At 42.7% G+C, this 20,060-nt stretch overlaps 1 protein-coding gene across 3 annotated transcripts in view; it reads right to left on the reverse strand.

Moving 5' to 3' along the window:
- The window catches only part of BTBD2 (BTB domain containing 2), a 628,196-nt gene that overhangs the window by 79,392 nt on the left and 528,744 nt on the right, over positions 1-20,060 (reverse strand). For all 3 annotated transcript variants that reach the window (XM_044306182.1, XM_044306197.1, XM_044306191.1), the window contains one exon: positions 8,999-9,145. In XM_044306182.1, the coding sequence (XP_044162117.1) occupies positions 8,999-9,145 (147 nt within the window). The remainder of the gene's footprint in view (positions 1-8,998; positions 9,146-20,060) is intronic.

The raw sequence follows: 20,060 nt of genomic DNA on the forward strand, positions 1-20,060 counted from the left end.
ATCCATTACCTGGATGACTTTCTATTGTTAGAACACCCCGGGTCCAATTCAAAAGCACTACAGTTGCTTCTAAGCTGTTTCCACCAACTTGGTATTCCCGTATCTCCAAAAAAGGTCAAAGGTCCATCCTCGGTTATGACTTTCCTAGGCATCATTCTGGACACGCTAAACATGGTCGCAAAATTACCGGAAAACAAATTGAGTAGGATTAGGGTCGTCCTTCACAAGTTTTCGCAGACCAGAATTATTAAGAAAGTAGAATTACAGTCTCTTTTAGGTATGTTAAACTTCGCCATGCGAATTATTCCCCAAGGTAGGCCATTTGTTTCAGGACTACTAGCTCTCCTTCCTTTAGCTCCTTCTTAAGACAGCCTTATATTGACGATCAAGCAGTAGCCGATTTAGCCATGTGGGACTATTTTTTTTAACAACTGGAATGGTATTTCACTTTTCATCCCTAAAGTGTCCAACAGTTCCCCTGCAGTATTCTCCAATGTTGCTCCCAGTTCTGGGTTCGCAGCCATTTTTGGCACACACTGGCTAGCGAACGAGTGGCCTAACGAGGTCAAGACACTGCCAGGGTTTCTACAGTCTTCAGCTTCCTTTGAGATTTACCCCATAGTTGCAGCCGCTCGTGTTTGGGGTCACGAATGGAACGGTCATTCCGACAACGCAGCAGTCATTGATATCTTGATCATTTAAATCCCCTCAGGTGTTGTTGTTCGTTAGACATCCAGTGCTTCTTTCGTTGCAGCCCCAATTTCGATACATATACCCGGGGAAAAGAATGTTGCGGCCGATGCCCTGTCTAGAGCCAATTTTGCCCTTTTCTAACAGGTATTTCCCGATGCGGACGTCAATGGTGCCACAGTCTCTCCTTTTCTGTTACTCACCTGGGTTTAAACACTCATCTGGTCACAGCTCGTTCAATACTAGCTAAGTCCCTGTTACCTAACACAGCCAGATCTTACCATACAGGTAGGAGAGCATTTCTCAAGTCCCAAGGCAGTCTTGATTTTACCAACTACATTTTAGCTTTCATCGGCTACTGTCATTCTGAATAGAAACTGTCATACTCTACAGATAAGTCCTACTTAGCCGGTATTCAGCATTTCCGAGACTCGCGTCAACCAGAAGCTCGCTCACTATTCTCCATTCATGTAATTAAGGCTACTCTCAGGGGTCTTGACAAATGCAATCAAGATAAACGTCCTGGCCGACAGGCCATCACCTGGCAAACATTTTGTGAGTTATCTGACATGTTAGACAGAAGCCCCTTTGGAGCCCAACAGAGTCTAGTGATCAAAGCAGCCATGTACCTGGCTTTCTATGGGTTCCTGAGACCAGGGGAATTTACCTCAGCCCTTAGTAGCAGTATGTATCTTACCGGCGGTCAACTCAAGGCAAATAGAGAAAGCTTTATTCTCTCGCTCACATCCACCAAAACATCACAATCGGGCCCTCCAACCCAGATCATATACTACCCTACCACCCACCGCTGGTGCCCTGTTCAAGTGCTACGCCAGTTGTTAAAAAATTCAGACAGTAAACCACCCGATAGTCCATTGTTGCCATTCAATGCTGCGCATCTCACAACTACGCAATTTGTCTCGTCTCTCATATCCGTACCCTGGTGGCCAACCTAGGTATAGACCCAGCTTCTGTCTCTGGCCACTCCTTTTGAATTGGCGCCGCTTCCGCAGCATCCAAGAACCAAGTTCCGGCTCATGTCATCAGGAAACTAGGGCGGAGGCAGTCCTCCTGTTATTACAGATATATACCTCATCAGAACATTGCTCATCAGAACATCTTTTGCTTTTCAGAACTTGGTGTTGTAAGTGCGAATCATAATAGTCATATAATCATAAGTCTTTCTGGTTATATGTTGTCTCTTTTGGCCTCCTTCAGTCATCCCTACAACGTTGCGGTTATGGCAGAAATCAAATTGCTTATTAGGTAATTAGTTAGTTAGGATTCCTGTTTTAGTTGTAGCCCCCCGACCACAAATATTGAATCTCAGCCTGAAGGAACGTTAAAAATGAAAATAAAGATTTTATTAGAATCAGTGAAAAGGGGTAATAGATAAAATCAGGCATACAGGGAATCAGAGCTGCGGAGAGGGATAAGGTAAATAACCATCCGACACTCTGAAGGCCTGACTAGTAACCTGTTGCTAGCTATCACTCAGTGTTGGGACACACTGATGTAAGTGTAGCCTGTAGCAACCAGGTAATAATATCGCTACACTCACACTGCACTGACAATGCAGATCTAATCCACTTTACATCTGTCCAAAAAATAGAGAAGAACTGTGGAATGTAGTTCAATCACCCTGGGCTGGAATACCTGTTCACAGTTGCAAGAAGTTGGTTGACTCCATGCAACACAGATGTACAGTTGTGGCCAAAAGTTTTGAGAATGACACAAATATTAGTTTTTACAAAGTTTGCTGCTAAACTGCTTTTAGATCATTGTTTCAGTTGTTTCTGTGATGTAGTGAAATATAATTGCACGCACTTCATATGTTTCAAAGGCTTTTTATCGACAATTACATGACATTTATGCAAAGAGTCAGTATTTGCAGTGTTGGCCCTTCTTTTTCAGGACCTCTGCAATTCGACTGGGCATGCTCTCAATCAACTTTCTGGGCCAATTCCTGACTGATAGCAACCCATTCTTTCATAATCACTTCTTGGAGTTTGTCAGAATTAGTGGATTTTTGTTTGTCCACCCGCCTCTTGAGGATTGACCACTAATATTGTCAACGTTTTGGTCCCCGAGCCACTTAGTTATCACTTTTGCCTTATGTGCCATAAGGCAAAAGTGATAACTAAATGGCTCGGGGACCAAAACGTTGACATTTTGGGTCCATGGCCTGGAAACTCCCCAGATCTTAATCCCATTGAGAACTTGTGGTGGAAAATGCATTGATCTTCACTAAACTGTTGTTGGATTGTTGGCAGAAGTTGCTAATGGAGGGCGTTTTGGTACCATTCTTTATTTATGGCTGTGTTTTGGGGCAAAATTGTGAGTGAGCCCAATTCCTTGGATGAGAAGCAACCCCACACATGAATTGTCTCAGGATGCTTTACTGTTGGCATGACACAGGACTGATGGTAGCGCTCACCTTTTCTTCTCCGGACAAGCCTTTTTCCTGATGCCCCAAACAATCGGAAAGAGGCTTCATTGGAGAATATGACTTTGCCCCAGTCCTCAGCAGTCCATTCACCATATTTTCTGCAGAAGATCAATCTGTCCCTGATGTTTCTTTTGGAGAGAAGTGGCTTCTTTGCTGCCCTTCTTGGCACCAGGCCATCTTCCAAAAGTCTTCGCCTCACTGTGCGTGCAGATGCGCTCACACCTGCCTGCTGCCATTCCTGAGCAAGCTTTGCACTGGTGGAACTCCGATCCCGCTGCTGAATCCTCTTTAGGAGACTATCCTGGCGCTTGCTTGGACTTTCTTGGATGCCCTGAAGCCTTCTTAACAAGAATTGAACCTCTTTCCTTGAAGTTCTTGATGATCCTATAAATTGTTGATTGAGGTGCAATCTTAGTAGCCACAATATCCTTGCCTGTGAAGCCATTTTTATGCAACGCAGTGATGACTGCACGCGTTTCTTTGCAGGTCACCATGGTTAACAATGGAAGAACAATGATTTCAAGCATCACCTTCCTTTTAACAGGTCAATTCTGCCATTTTAACCCAATCAGCCTGACAATTAACTCCAGCCTTGTGCTCATCAACATTCTCACCTGAGTTAACAAGACGATTACTGAAATGATCTCAGCAGGTTCTTTAATGACAGCAATGAAATGCAGTGGGGATTAAGTTAATTTTCATGGCAAAGAAGGACTGTGCAATTCATCTGATCACTCTTCATAACATTCTGGAGTATATGCAAATTACTATTATAAAAAAATTAAGCATCAACTTTTCCAATTTCCAATATTTATGTAATTCTCAAAACTTTTGGCCACGACTGTACAGCAGTTCTCAGAAACAGTAGTTATACAACTAAATATTAGTTAAGTGATTCAAAGGAATGCAACATCTTCAAACATTTTTCAGTTTATATAGTGAATGTTTGAGTTTGTAAAGAAGAATACAAACACTGCTATTTTTTTGAACAACACAAATGTGATATATTTTTCTTCATGTTTTGATTCGGAATAGAATGTGTAGTGTTCCCAATGCATTTGTGTGTATGAAAAAAAAAAAAGCTATTAGAACGTTTTTTAACTTTATTCACTTTCTTAAACACACTGCTATTATTTTTAACACAACTGTGTAGGGGGAGGAAAATGTCAGATGAACATCCATGTGCTATACATCTCACATGTATAGCTTAAATATTTATTTGTATACATTAAGCCCGTTACAATAACGGGCGCTAGAACTTTAGTGCATAAACATTAGTAGGACCTGTCTATATTAAATGGCACTGGCACTGACTGGTAGCTGAGACTGAAGACACTGACTGGTGACCGACACGGCTGGCACTGACTGGTGCTACTGCAACTGGTGGCTGAGACTGCTGACACTGACTGGTGGCTAACACAGCTGGCACTGTAACTGGTGGCTAGGCGAATGGCACTGAGACTGCTAGTAGCGACTGGTAGGTCAGACTGCTGACAGGGGCTCCTCTCTATATGGGTTATAGTGCTGTGACTGATGACTGACGAACAGAAATGGCACTGTGACTGGCTAACTAAAATGGCGGCAGTCCGACCTGCTTGCCAGCTCGCAGGTGTGGGCGGTGCAGTCGCAGTCTGTGGACAGTGCCGACAAACTGAATGCTTTGTTGGCGGTACAGACTGCTTCTTCAGCGCCGTATCCTACTTGCCGGCGTGCTTGTGTGGGTGGTGTATGGAGCACTGTGTCTGCACGGACGCAGTGCACTAAATGGAATGTAGGCAGTGCAGGCACGCTTTAGTACTGCTCATTTGCGAATCTCATTCACTGCCCCTCATCAGGTCTGTACGGTGAAGGCGGCGCACTGGCTGTTTGTGCGCTATGCTGCTGGCGAGCCGAGAGAGGAGTGGATGACGGCAGGGGAGCTGTGGCAGGAGCGGATGGCGGTGGGGGAGCTGTGGCCTGCCTATAGGGTCTCGGAGGTATCTATGGGCAGTCAGGCTGAGGACACCCTGCCGGTAAACTTATGTGTAGCACTGTGTCCTAATCGGACGCCCCGCCGCGCATGCCCAGTGCAAAACTTATGTAGGATTCTCTCTGCCTCTCCTGTCTCTGCTCCTTAGCTATGATAGTCATTGTATCATCTGCACCTCTGCCTCTATCTTTAACTTCTTCACTTCTCTTTATTGTCTACTCTAGTCTAATCTACTCTACTCTACTGCATCTCTGCTCCTTAGCTAGTTAATTCAATGTCTGTCCTCTCTGCCTCTCCTTTCTCTAATCCTTAGCTATAAACTTCTTTGTGTTCTCTGCCTCTACCATCTCTGTCCTTTTCCCATCTACCTTTGCCATCTATCCTCTTTGCCTCTGCCGTCTCTGTCCTGTCCACCTCAGCTATCCCTGTCTTCTTCTTCACCTCAGCTATCCCTGTCTTCATCTTCACCTCAGCTATCCCTGTCTTCTTCTTCACCTCAGCTATCCCTGTCTTCTTCTTCACCTCAGCTATCCCTGTCTTCTTCTTCACCTCAGCTATCCCTGTCTTCTTCTTCACCTCAGCTATCCCTGTCTTCTTCTTCACCTCAGCTATCCCTGTCTTCTTCTTCACCTCAGCTATCCCTGTCTTCTTCTTCACCTCAGCTATCCCTGTCTTCTTCTTCACCTCAGCTATCCCTGTCTTCTTCTTCACCTCAGCTATCCTGTCTTCTTCTTCACCTCAGCTATCCCTGTCTTCTTCTTCACCTCAGCTATCCCTGTCTTCTTCTTCACCTCAGCTATCCCTGTCGTCTTCTTCACCTCAGCTATCCCTGTCTTCTTCTTCACCTCAGCTATCCCTGTCTTCTTCTTCACCTCAGCTATCCCTGTCTTCTTCTTCACCTCAGCTATCCCTGTCTTCTTCTTCACCTCAGCTATCCCTGTCTTCTTCTTCACCTCAGCTATCCCTGTCTTCTTCTTCACCTCAGCTATCCCTGTCTTCTTCTTCACCTCAGCTATCTCTCTCCTCTTCACTTCTGTCTCTTTGTTCTCTCCTCATCTGTAAGCATCTATTCTCTGTTTCTTCTCTCTTTCTCCTCTTTGCCCTGTGTCTCCATCTTCTCCTCCATTTCCACCCTTGCTCTGTCCTCTCACCCCCTCCTAATTGGGCCCATATCTTTCTGCAACCATGCCCTCGTGTCCCTGCACCATGCTCTCCTCTGTCTTTCCTTCACTTGGCCCCCGTCTGCCTCGTGCCGTCCCCGGGGACAGAGGGCACAGCTGTTGTGTGCGGGAGGTGCCCACCTCCTCCTTCCAGGAAGTAGCTTGATGTGTGTGATCAGGTCCCAGATCTTCATGGACCTACGGGACACATTGAAGTCGGTAAGCGTCCCTCCTTGGCCACTCCCACCGCACTGTGTGCTGTCGTGTTTTCTCTTTATTTCAAACTTGTGTGTAGCGCTGTGTCCTAATTGGACGCTGCGCATTTAAAATCGGCATACACACGCGGACAAAGCGCAGGCACAGAGGGCTTTTATTAGTACAGAAGATTATGGTGATTTTGAGGTTTCTTTTAAATCTTCTGATCATGTTGATTTGACCTCTATGATTGATTATTATGTTATTTATTGATATACTTTTTCTTATTAATTCATGTATATTTTTTAAACCTATTAGATATGTGATTTATTGCATGCACATTTTCATTAATTCTTTTGTGAATTTATTCAATTTTTTTCCATTTATTGGCCATAAATCTATTTTAATTATGCATTTAACACTTTTTGGTATTATTTAAAAAATCTAAACTAAGCATACAGACATGGAGAGCGGTGCCCAGGGATCTCCCTGCACTTACTGTTATCCCTGGGCGCCGTTCCATTCTCCCAGTATAGGCTCCGGTATCTTCGATTTTTGGCTCAACTGGGAGGAGCCTGCCGGCGTCTCCTTCTCCCAGGATGGAGTGCTGGCCAATTGCAGCGCTCAGCTCATAGCCTGAGAGAAGATACCGAAGCCTATACCGGGATAATGGAGCAGCGCCTAGGGATAATAGTAAGTGCAGGGAGATCCCTGGGCGCCGCTCTCCATCTCTGTATGCTTAGTTTAGATTTTTTATTGTAGTGAAAGGCCCTCTTAAATCATGTTTGAATAATTATTCATTCATTATGCTAGTTACTTATATATTACTCATCTAATTTCATATTATGCACTTATTTCATATTATACACCTGCTTACTATGAGTTTATTTGCTCATTATATATACTTTTTTTCTTTTTAATTTTTGCTGCATCACCATTTCTCACATCACATTTGCGTTCCATTAGTCTATCACATGTTTGATTCCACATTACTTGTATCGCGGTACTTCCTTTCCACGATTACATGCACCCACATCTTCACATCCTGCTTGTGGAACACATTGCGTTCCACTGTCGGGATGTCTCACTGTTCTCACATCACTTACATTGCAGGATTTCTTTCCCACGATTACATGCACCCACATCCTAGCATCCTGCTTGTGGAGCGCATTGCCTTCCACCGACTGGTTGTTTCACTACTTCACGATCACATGCTTTTCTCCATAGTGCTACTGGCGCATGCGCCATAGGTTGTTATAGACGCCAAGGGTGCAATAGACTTTCATCTTATCCAGCTGATCTTCTTGCAGGTGACTTGCATTTATCTTTGATTACGGTTTATTATTTGCATACATAAAAAGGACCCTAGGGCATACAGGCATATACCCCTGAGGAAGTCGGACGTTACCGGGACACACGTGGGGTGTCAGTGTTTCTCCCAGGCCCACCTGGATAGTCCTCAGCTTGCATCTCACTTGTCATTCAGGTATTAGGTGCTTTGATGCTACATTATCATTCATTATTTATTTATTTATTGCACATTTTAGGCTAAATCTTTGCATTTTTTCTTATTCCTTATTGTCACTCAGGACTATATATACTGTGCCCATATTTGTGGCTCTTGTGGGAGCTGTGTAGGTGTCTTGTACCCGCACATGGCATATTGTATACAATTTTGAAGTTTGTGTGTCTTTTTGTAGTGTAATAAAATTTATACATTGGTTTTATACTTAGTGGATGGTGTTTTTTTTGGTGATGTGCAGTGTTGTTTTTGCGCCAAACATATCTTTTGGAATTATGGCCAAAAAGTTCAACCTTGGTTGCATCAGATCATAACACCTTTTCCCACATGCTTTTGGGAGACTTCAGATGTGTTTTTGCAAAATGTAGCCTGGCTTGTTTTTCCTCGTAAGAAAAGGCTTTCGTCTTCCCACTCTACCCCATAGCCCAGACGTATGAAGAATACGGGAGAGTGTTGTCACATGTACCACACAGCCAGTACTTGCCAGATATTCCTGCAGTTCCTTTAATGTTGCTGTAGGCCTCTTGGTAGCCTCCCAGACCAGTTTTCCTCTCGTCTTTTCATCAATTTTGGAGGGACGTCCAGTTCTTGGTAATGTCACTGTTATTTCACCATATTTTCTCCACTTGATGATGACTGTCTTCACTGTGTTCCAATGTGATCTAATGCCTTGGAAATTATTTTGTACCCTTCTCCTGATACCTTTTAACAATGAGATCCCTCTGATGCTTTGGAAGCTCTCTGTGGACCATGGCAGCTGAACAGCAAAGGAGCCATAAGTCAAACCCACACAGATCAGACACCGATGATGACATATCCTGAGGTCAATCAATAGTTTAATCCCAGAAATCCCTTTTAAACCTTCTGTAGTTACAAGGGCTCATTCAACAGTATTCATGGCCAATTTAACAGAATATAACATCCACCTTGATTCCGATCAACAAACATTACAGATACAGTCATGGTTCCAAAACAAGAAAGAATAGAATAGCAATATTTGGTTTATGCGTTACCTTTAACGTGGCACATGCAGTGTAGTTGACGTTGGGCAGGATTTCCACTGGTTCTTTAAACATCACCCTAAATGTACTTGAAGAACCATCACAGCTGAATCCCGTGTCATTCTGTCCAAGAACCGTGTTGCTATCAGTGTGGATAATCTAAGAATAAAAGGCATAATAATTTAAGTGAATTAAGGAGGAACTAAACTCTATATAGTGTTTCTCTGATGTTTAATTTCTCTGTACTTAAAGTGTGACGGTCATTCTTTTTTAAAATTTTTATAATGTATATGGGCAGAGATACTGACCATTTTTGTAATTACTTTAATTACTGAAATCGTACCTTTCTATTACATAAATAGCTCTAAAGTGGCCCATTTTGAGCCTTAGCAATACACTCCTCTGTCTTCTGTTTACATAATACAGTCAGTTTTGAGCAAGTCTCCACAGTTAGTTAACCCCTTCAACCCCGGGCCTGTTTTTACCTTCCTGCCCAGGCCATTTTTTGAAAATCTGACATGTGTGACTTTATGTGCTAATAACTTTAAAACGCTTTTGCTTATACAGGCCATCCTGAGACTGTTTTCTCATCACATATCGTACTTTTTATAAATAAAAAAAACAATTTACCCAAAATTCAGAAAAATTAGCAAATTTCCAAATTTCTCTACTTTTATAATAGATAGTAATACCTTCAAAATAGTAATTACTTTACATTCCCCATATGTCCACTTCATGTTTGGATCATTTTGAATTACATTTTATATTTTTGGGACGTTAGAAGGCTTAGAAGCAAATCTTAACATTTTTAACAATATTTCCAAAACCCAAATTTTTCAGGATCAGTTCAGTTATGAAGTCACTTTCTGGGGCTTACATATTAGAAATCACCAATAAATCGCCCCATTTTAGAAACTACACCCCTCGAGGTATTCCAAACTGATTGTGGGACTTCACCAGGGAAATGTCCTGGTAAAACACTGGCACCATGACCTCCTGAAGTACTCGGGCCCTCCCCTTCCTGACTTTGGAAAATTAGGGCCTTGATTACCGCCTCTTAGAAACTGAAGGAAAGTTCCTGTCTGGCCTGCAGTTCTATGTAAAATGTATGCATTGTACATTGCCATCTGTACAATGTATACGGCCAGCTTTTTGTACCACACCTTAGTTTTACGCATGGTACTGTAGGGCTTCAGAACTTGATCGGACAGATCAACCCCTCCCATGTGCCTGTTGTAATCAAAAATGCAGTCAGGCTTGTTGACAGGGGTAGTGGTACCTCGCAATTGGGCACGAGAACTGGTGTTTGTGTGAATGGTGATTAGTACAAGGACATCCCTCTTGTCCTAGTACTTAACCACCAGCATGTTCTCATGGAGGAGAGCCTTACTGTCACCTTTTCGGAGTAGTTGCCCTACCAGGGATCTAGGGAGCCCTCAGTTTTTTTTTCGCACTGTGCTGCAAGCCACAGTACCTCGGGCTTTTAGGGACATGAATAGGGGTATGCTGGTGTAATAGTTATCTACACAGAGGTGATAACCATTATCCAGCAATCAGTGCAGTAAGTCCCACACAATCTTGCCAGTAACTCCTAGGACGGGGGGGTATTCAGGGGGTTGTATCCAGGAATCTTTCCCCTCATAAACCCGGAACCTGTAGGTGTACCCAGAGGTACTGTCGCACATCTTGTACATTGTTATTCCGTACCGTGCCTGCTTGCTGGGCAGGTACTGGCGAAATTTAACCCTTCCTTTAAAATGTACAAGGGACTCATCCATGCAAATTTCTTTTGCTGGGGTGAACACCTCTGCACATTTTGAGTTGAGGTGCTCCAGAAGGGGTCTTGAATAAACGGTCAAAATTTGGGTCATTTTGGGGGGGGGGGGGGCACTGTGCATCATCATTATAATGTAGGAATTTCAAAATGGATTCAAATCTTGAGCGGGACATGGTCATATTGTAAATTGGACATCTGAACTCCAATATTGTCTAATTTCATTTTTTTTTTTTACAAGGCCCATATGCAACAACAGACCCCAAAACTTCATAATGTCTGCTGCATTTACACGGGTCCAACCTAAGGGTCTAGCATATGAGGATGTTGGGTTTTGAGAAAAACTGCTGGGCGTACAAATTTGTTTGGGTCACAATGAAATTTATGAGATCGTCAGAGAAATAGATTTTGAAAAAAATCTATTTCTGTGAAGCCTGTGCAGTCAATCTGGATTCCAGAGTTTCCCACAAACTCTGGAATTTGGGGCTCATAATCCTCAGGCGGTGTGGACCATAGGGGATCACTGGGGGGGGGGGGGCTACTTCATCTCATCAACCTTCATCTCTCCTGGGGCGTTTCCTTGAGGGTCCCTCATCACCGGATGACGATGAAGGAATTGAGGAGTAGAGGAATGCTCTTCTCCCTCACTTGCAGACTACGTTTCAGAGGCAAGGATGGCGTATGCCTCTTCAGCGGAGTACATTGTCTGGGATGAATTGGACATTTTTATTTTTATTGGTGTATGTAAAGTGAAAAGTGTCAGGGGGGTGTATGTAGTGATTAAACACGTGAGGGGACTTGTAATGAATTAATTAAAATAAAATTTATGATAAAGAAAAAGAGAAAGAAAAGAGAAAGAAAAGAGAATAAGTGAAAGAATTAGATAAAAATTTAGAAAAAAAGGCTCCAAAAAATATATATATCTATATATATAAAAAAAAAGGCACTAAGGCTACTTTCACACCTGCGTTTAGGTGCGGATCCGTCTGGTATCTGCACAGACGGATCCGCACATATAATGCAAACGCTCAGAACGGATCCGTTTGCATTACCATGAACAAAAAACAAAACAAAAAAAAAACAAAAACATTTTGAAAGTCAATGGGGGGCGGATCCGTTTGAAAATTGAGCCATATTGTGTCAACTTCAAACGGATCCATCCCCACTGACTTACATTGTAAGTCTGGACGGATCAGTTTGCCTCCTCACGACCAGGCGGACACCCGAACACTGCAAGCAGCGTTTGGGTGTCCGCCTGCTGAGCGGAGCGGATGACAAACGGTGCCAGACTGATGCATTCTGAGCGGATCCGCATCTACTCAGAATGCATTAGGGCAGTACAGATCCGTTCGGGGCCGCTTGTGAGAGCCTTCAAACGGAACTCACAAGCAGAGCCCCGAACGCTAGTGTGAAAGTAGCCTAAACCTGAGCAGACGCAGTCAGTAATTGACAGTACTGACCGGCGCTCAGCAGGTGCAGGACCCACGCACGCAGATGGCACATGTGTGGGTTCAAAAATCTAAACTAGTACTAACTAAAGAATTAACACATGTGGAATTATATACATAACAAAAAAGCGTGAAACAATTGAAAATATGTCCTATTTTAGGTTCTTCAAAGTAGCCACCTTTTGCTTTGATTACTGCTTTGCACACTCTTGGCATTCTCTTGATGAGCTTCAAGAGGTATTCACCTGAAATGGTCTTCCAACTGTCTTGAAGGAGTTCCCAGAGATGCTTAGCACTTGTTGGCAATTTTGCCTGCACTCTGCGGTCCAGCTCACCCCAAACCATCTCGATTGGGTTCAGGTCCGGTGACTGTGGAGGCAAGGTCATCTGGCGCATCACCCCATCACTCTCCTTCATGGTCAAATAGCCCTTACACAGCCTGGAGGTGTGTTTGGGGTCATTGTCCTGTTGAAAAATAAATGATGGTCCAACTAAATGCAAACCGGATAGAATAGCATGCCGCTGCAAGATGCTGTGGTAGCCATGCTGGTTCAGTATGCCTTCAATTTTGAATAAATCCCCAACAGTGTCACCAGCAAAGCACCCCCACACCATCACACCTCCTCCTCCATGCTTCACGGTGGGAACCAGGCATGTAGAGGCCATCCGTTCACCTTTTCTGCGTCACACAAAGACACGGTGGTTGGAACCGAAGATCTCAAATTTGGACTCATCAGACCAAAGCACAGATTTCCACTGGTCTAATGTCCATTCCTTATGTTCTTTAGCCCAAACAAGTCTCTTCTGCTTGTTGCCTGTCCTTAGCAGTGGTTTCCTAGCAGATCTTCTACCATGAAGGCCTGATTCACACAGTCTCCTCTTAACAGTTGTTCTAGAGATGTGTCTGCTGCTAGAACTCTGTGTGGCATTGACCTGGTGTCTAATCTGAGCTGCTGTTAACCTGCAATTTCTGAGGCTGGTGACTCGGATGAACTTATCCTCCGCAGCAGTGGTGACTCTTCGTCTTCCTTTCCTGGGGTGGTCCGCATGTGAGCCAGTTTTTTTGTAACGGTTGATGGTTTTTGTGACTGCACTTGGGGACACTTTCAAAGTTTTCCCAATTTTTCGGACTGACTGACCTTCATTTCTTAAAGTAATGATGGCCACTCGTTTTTCTTTACTTAGCTGCTTTTTTCTTGCCATAATACAAATTCTAACCATCTATTCAGTAGGACTATCAGCTGTGTATCCACCTGACTTCTCCACAACGCAACTGATGGTCCCAACCCCATTTATAAGGCAAGAAATCCCACTTATTAAACCTGACAGGGCACACCTGTAAAGTGAAGACCATTTCAGGTGACTACCTCTTGAAGCTCATCAAGAGAATGCCAAGAGTGTGCAAAGCAGTAATCAAAGCAAAAGTTGGCTACTTTGAAGAACCTAGAATATGACATATTTTAAGTTGTTTCACACTTTTTTGCTATGTATATAATTCCACATGTGTTAATTCTTAGTTTTGATGCCTTCAGTGTGAATCTACAATTTTCATAGTCATGAAAATAAAGAAAACTGAATGAGAAGGTGTGTACAAACTTTTGGTCTGTACTATATATATATATATTTATATATATATACACACACACACACACACACACACACACACACACACATATATATATATATATATATATATATATATATGGCTAGCACTAACAGAGTTTTTTACACACCAAAAAAAAGTTAAGATGGCTGACTGCCGATTAGTGAAGTCAGCTTACTCCGGTCACCGCGCGACTCAGCGGTGACCGGAGTTAACCATGACGTACTATTACGTCACGAGGCGGTAAGTCACCGATTTTCATGACGTACTAGTACGTCATGTGTCGGGAAGGGGTTAAACAGAAGACAGAGGGGTGTTGCTAAGGCTGAAAATTGGCCACTTTAGAGCTATTATTCTAATAGAAATGTACAATTTCAGTATTAAAAGTATGTTACAAAAATCGGTCAGTATCACTGCTCCTACAGATTACAAAAATAAAAAAAGGATGACCGTTACACTTAAACCAGCTGCCGACCGCCTAACGCAGGGATGCGTCCTGCGGGCAGTCTGTTTGTTCCTCCTTGACGCGCCATCTCGCGAGACGCGACATTTCCTGTGAATGCTCGCTCGCAGGATCGCCAGGTAAACGAGTTGATCTACAGCCTGCCAGCGGCGATTTTTTTTAACCCCAAAAAGGTATATTAGACGCTGTTTTGTTAACAGTGTCTAATATACCTGCTACCTGGTCCTCTGGTGGTCCCTTTTGCTTGGATCGACCACCAGAGGACACAGGCAGCTCTGTAAGTAGCACCAATCACCACACTACACTACCCCCCCTTGTCACTTATTAACCCCTTATTAACCCCTGATCACCCCCCTGCAAGGCTTTTTTTTGGCACAAGTTAGTGGAATTTTTTTTTGTTTTGTTTTTTCTTACAAAGTCTCATATTCCACTAACTTGTGACAAAAAATAAAATCTCACATGAACTCACCATACCACTCACGGAATCCAAATGCGTAAACATTTTTAGACAATTATATTCCAGACTTCTTCTCACACTTTAGGGCCCCTAAAATGCCAGGGCAGTATAAATACCCCACATGTGACCCAATTTCAGAAAGTAGACACCCCAAAGTATTCGCTGAGGGGCATATTGAGTCCATGAAAGATTAAACTTTTTGTCACAAGTTAGTGGAAAGGTAGACTTTGTGAGAAAAATTAATAAATCAATTTCCGCTAACTTGTGCAAAAAAGAAAAAACTTCTATGAACTCGCCATGCTCCTCACGGAATACCTTGGGGTGTCTTCTTTCCAAAATGGGGTCACATGTGGGGTATTTATACTGCCCTGGCATCTTTAGGGGCCCTAAAGCGTGAGAAGAAGTCTGGAATCCAAATGTCTAAAAATGCCCTCCTAAAAGGTACTCATTGGAATCTGGGCCCCTTTGCGCACCTAGGCTGCAAAAAACTGTCACACATGTGGTATCGCCGTACTCAGGAGAAGTAGGGCAATGTGTTTTGGGGTGTATTTTTACATATACCCATGTTGGGTGAGAGAAATATCTCTGTAAAATGATAACTTTGTATTAAAAAAATGGGGAAAGTTGTCTTTTACAGAGATATTTATCTCACCCAGCTTGGGTATTTGTAAAAATACACCCCAAAACACATTGCCCCACTTCTGAGTACGGCGATACCACCTGTGTGACAGTTTTTTTCAGCCTAGGTGCGCAAAGGGGCCCAAATTCCAATGAGTACTTTTAGGATTTCACAGGGCATTTTTACGCATTTGGATTCCAAACTACTTCTCATGCTTTACGGCCCCTAAAATGAAAGGGCATTAAAAATACCCCACATGTGACCTTATTTTGGAAAGAAGACACCCAAAGGTATTCCGTAAGGGGTATGGTGAGTTCATGTAAAATTTTATTTTTTGTCACAAATTAGTGGAATATGAGACTCTAAGAAAAAAAATATATATATATCATTTTCCGCTAACTTGTGAAAAAAAAACTTCCATGAACTCAATATGCCCATCAGCGAATACCTTAGGGTGTCTACTTTCCGAAATGGGGTCATTTGTGGGGTGTTTCTACTGTCTGGGCATTGTAGAACCTCAGGAAACATGACAGGTGCTCAGAAAGTCAAAGTGTGTAAATTACTTTTTGTGCACCATAATTTGTACATAGTTTGTAAACACTAACTTTTACCCAAACCAATAAATATACACTTATTGCATTTTGTTTTTAATCAAAGACATGTAGAACAATAAATTTAGAGAAAAATGCATATAGAAATGTAGTTTTATTTTTTTAAATGTAGTTTTAAAATTTTACAACAGAAAGTAAAAAAAAAATTTTCTTGCAAAAATTTCAGTCAATTTTGATTAAAATCAAAAAAATTAAAAATGTCAGCAGCAATGAAATACACCCAAATGAAAGGTCTATTAGTGAGAAGAAAAGGAGGTAAAATTTATTTGGGTGGTAAGTTGTATGACCGAGCAATAAACCGTGAAAGTAGTGCAGTGCAGAATTGTAAAAAGTGGTCTGGTCATTAAGGGGGTTTAAGCTAGGGGAGCTGAGGTGGTTAAGGGGGTTTAAGCTAGGGGGGCTGAGGTGGTTAAAGAAGACCTGTCACCATGAAATCCAGTGTAATCTGTCAGTAGAAATTTATAGAGCAAAGGGGGGGGGGGGGGAGCAGGCTGATGTAATTTTGTGGTATTGAATCTATGTATTAATCTTGGTTCTGGAATTGTAGCTATATAATAATATTGGTTGTAGTATTGCATCAATGTACTAATCCTGGCTTTGATATTTTATCAATGTACTAATCTTGCTTCTGGTAAGACAAACACACAGCTTTTCGGGTGAGCTTCGGATGAATCCAGTAAAACTGTGCAGTGGCATTTTACTGCACATGTTGGCGTGAAAAACGACAGGGGAGAAAAAAGAAGGATGCTCACATTATCGGAGAGGAAATGTGGGGAGGGAGGGCTTAAGCTGCTGGGCTCATTGGCTCATCCAGGCTGTCAGTGGGGCAACAGGCAGGTAGGCGCCTTAGCAGATCGACTAGAACTTTATTCTGTGTTCAGCTGCTGATGAGGGTGGATGGGTGTAGCAGTCTATGGCAGAAAACGATCTTAGGGACAGTGCACAATCACAATAACGCTTCTATTCTAGTGTCAGGGACAGTGAAGGAAAAAGCTAGAAAGAAAGATAGTTGTGTAGAATAGGGAAGTGCAAGGAAAGCTTTCAGGGAGTGAGGAGCTGAGGCTGGGTGTGCCTGGCACAGGCAGTGTCTTCAAGCTGCAGTCTTATAATACAGCTGCAGCAGAACCTCAAAAGCAGCCACCTGAAAGAAATATTTTTTCATCTGCACTGTGACGTCCCCTCGACCCGGGGTCCCCATCCCCATGACGACCCCTGGGGTCCGTTTCTGGATCCAACCAAACCCTTAAAGGGCTTCTGTCACCCCACTAAAGTCATTTTTCATTTTTTTGGCTACTTAAAATCCTTATACTGCAATTTATCAATATATAGTCCTCTTACTCTTGTTTGTTCAGTAGTTTCTTCAAAAAAACACACTTTTATAACATGTAAATTACCTCTCTACCAGCAAGTAGGGCGGCTACTTGCTGGTAGCAGCCGCATCCTCCTTTCAAATAAATGCCCCCTTTTCCTGTTGATTGACAGGCCAGCGAGTGCTCTCGTCCTCTGGCTAGCCCTGTCTGTCTTCTAAATCTCGCGCCTGCGCTGCACCAGTCTTCAGTCGGCGCAGGCGCACTGAGAGGAGGACGCTCGCTCGGCTGCTCCATCCTCAATGCGCCTGCGCCGACTGAAGACCGATGCGGCGCAGGGGCGAGATTTAGAAGGCAGACAGGGCTAGCCAGAGGACGAGAACGCTCACTGGCCCTGTCAATCAACAGGAGGAGGGGGCGTTTATTTGAAAGGAGGATGCGGCTGCTACCAGCAAGTAGCCGCCCTACTTGCTGGTAGAGAGGTAATTTACATATTATAAAAGTGCGTTTTTTTAAGAAACTACTGAACGAAAAAGAGTAAAAGGACTATATATTGATAAATCGCAGTATAAGGATTTTGAGTAGCCAAAAAATGAAAAATGACTTTAGTGGGGTGACAGAAGCCCTTTAACCACTTCAGCCCCGCTAGGTGAAACCCCCTTCATGACCAGGCCACTTTTTACACTTCGGCACTACACTCCTTTCACCGTTTATCGCTCGGTCATGCAACTTACCACCCAAATGAATTTTACCTCCTTTTCTTCTCACTAATGGAGCTTTCATTTGGTGGTATTTTATTGCTGCTGAAATTTTTACTTTTTTTGTTATTAATCAAAATGTAACGATTTTTTGGCAAAAAAATGACATTTTTCACTTTCAGCTGTGAAATTTTGCAAAAAAAAAACGACATCCATATATACATTTTTCGCTAAATGTATAGTTCTACATGTCTTTGATAAAAAAAAAATGTTTGGGCAAAAAAAAAAATGGTTTGGGTAAAAGTTATAGCATTTACAAACTATGGTACAAAAATGTGAATTTCCGCTTTTTGAAACGGCTCTGATTTTCTGAGCACCTGTCATGTTTCCTGAGGTTCTACAATGCCCAAACAGTATAACTACCCCACAAATGACCCCATTTCGGAAAGTAGACACCCTAAGGTATTCGCTGATGGGCATAATGAGTTCATAGAACTTTTTATTTTTTGTCACAAGTTAGCGGAAAATGATGATTTTTTTTTTTTCTCTTTTTTCCTTACAAAGTCTCATATTCCACTAACTTGCGACAAAAAATAAAAAATTCTAGGAACTCGCCATGCCCCTCACGGAATACCTTGGGGTGTCTTCTTTCCAAAATGGGGTCACTTGTGGCGTAGTTATACTGCCCTGGCAATTTAGGGGGCCATATGTGTGAGAAGTACTTTGCAATCAAAATCTGTAAAAAATGACCGGTGAAATCCGAAAGGTGCACTTTGGAATATGCGCCCCTTTGCCCACCTTGGCATCAAAAAAGTGTCACAAATCTGGTATCGCCGTACTCAGGAGAAGTTGGGGAATGTGTTTTGGGGTGTCATTTTACATATACCCATGCTGGGTGAGAGAAATATCTTGGCAAACGACAACTTTTCCCATTTTTCTATACAAAGTTGGCATTTGACCAAGATATTTTTCTCACCCAGCATGGGTATATGTAAAATGACACCCCAAAACACATTCCCCAACTTCTCCTGAGTACGGCGATACCAGATGTGTCACACTTTTTTGCTGCCAAGGTGGGCAAAGGGGCACATATTCCAAAGTGCACCTTTCGGATTTTGCAGGGCATTTTTTTTACACATTTTGATTGCAAGATACTTCTCACACATTTGGGCCCCTAAATTGCCAGGGCAGTATAACTACGCCACAAGTGACCCCATTTTGAAAAGAAGACACCCTAAGGTATTCCGTGAGGGGCACTGCGAGTTCCTAGAATTTTTTTTTTTTTTGTCACAAGTTAGCGGAAAATGATGATTTTTTCTTTTTTTTTCTTACAAAGTCTCATATTCCACTAACTTGCGACAAAAAAGAAAAAATTCTAGGAACTCACCATGCCCCTCACAGAATACCTTGGGGTGTCTTCTTTCCAAAATGGGGTCACTTGTGGGGTAGTTATACTGCCCTGGCAATTTAGGGGCCCATATGTGTGAGAAGTACTTTGCAATCAAAATGTGTAAAAAATGGCCTGCAAAATCCGAAAGGTGCACTTTGGAAAATGTGCCCCTTTGCCCACCTTGGCATCAAAAAAGTGTCACACATCTGGTATCGCCGTACTCAGGAGAAGTTGGGGAATGTGTTTTGGGGTGCCATTTTACATATACCCATGCTGGGTGAGAGAAATATGTTGGCAAAAGACAACTTTTCCCATTTTTTTATACAAAGTTGGCATTTGACCAAGATATTTATCTCACCCAGCATGGGTATATGTAAAATGACACCCCAAAACACATTCCCCAACTTCTTCTGAGTACGGCGATACCAGATGTGTCACACTTTTTTGCAGCCTAGATGCGCAAAGGTGCCCAAATTCCTTTTAGGAGGGCATTTTTAGACATTTGGATCCCAGACTTCTTCTCAGGCTTTAGGGCCCCTAAAAAGCCAGGGCAGTATAAATACCCCACATGTGACCCCACTTTGGAAAGAAGACACCCCAAGGTATCCAATGAGGGGCCTGGCAAGTTCATAGAATTTTTTTTTTTTCCGCATAAGTTAGCGGAAATTGATTTTTTTTTAGTTTTTTTCTCACAAAGTCTCACT

Source organism: Bufo gargarizans, chromosome 1 (genome assembly GCF_014858855.1).
Source record: "Bufo gargarizans isolate SCDJY-AF-19 chromosome 1, ASM1485885v1, whole genome shotgun sequence".
NCBI classification, from domain to species: domain Eukaryota; kingdom Metazoa; phylum Chordata; class Amphibia; order Anura; family Bufonidae; genus Bufo; species Bufo gargarizans.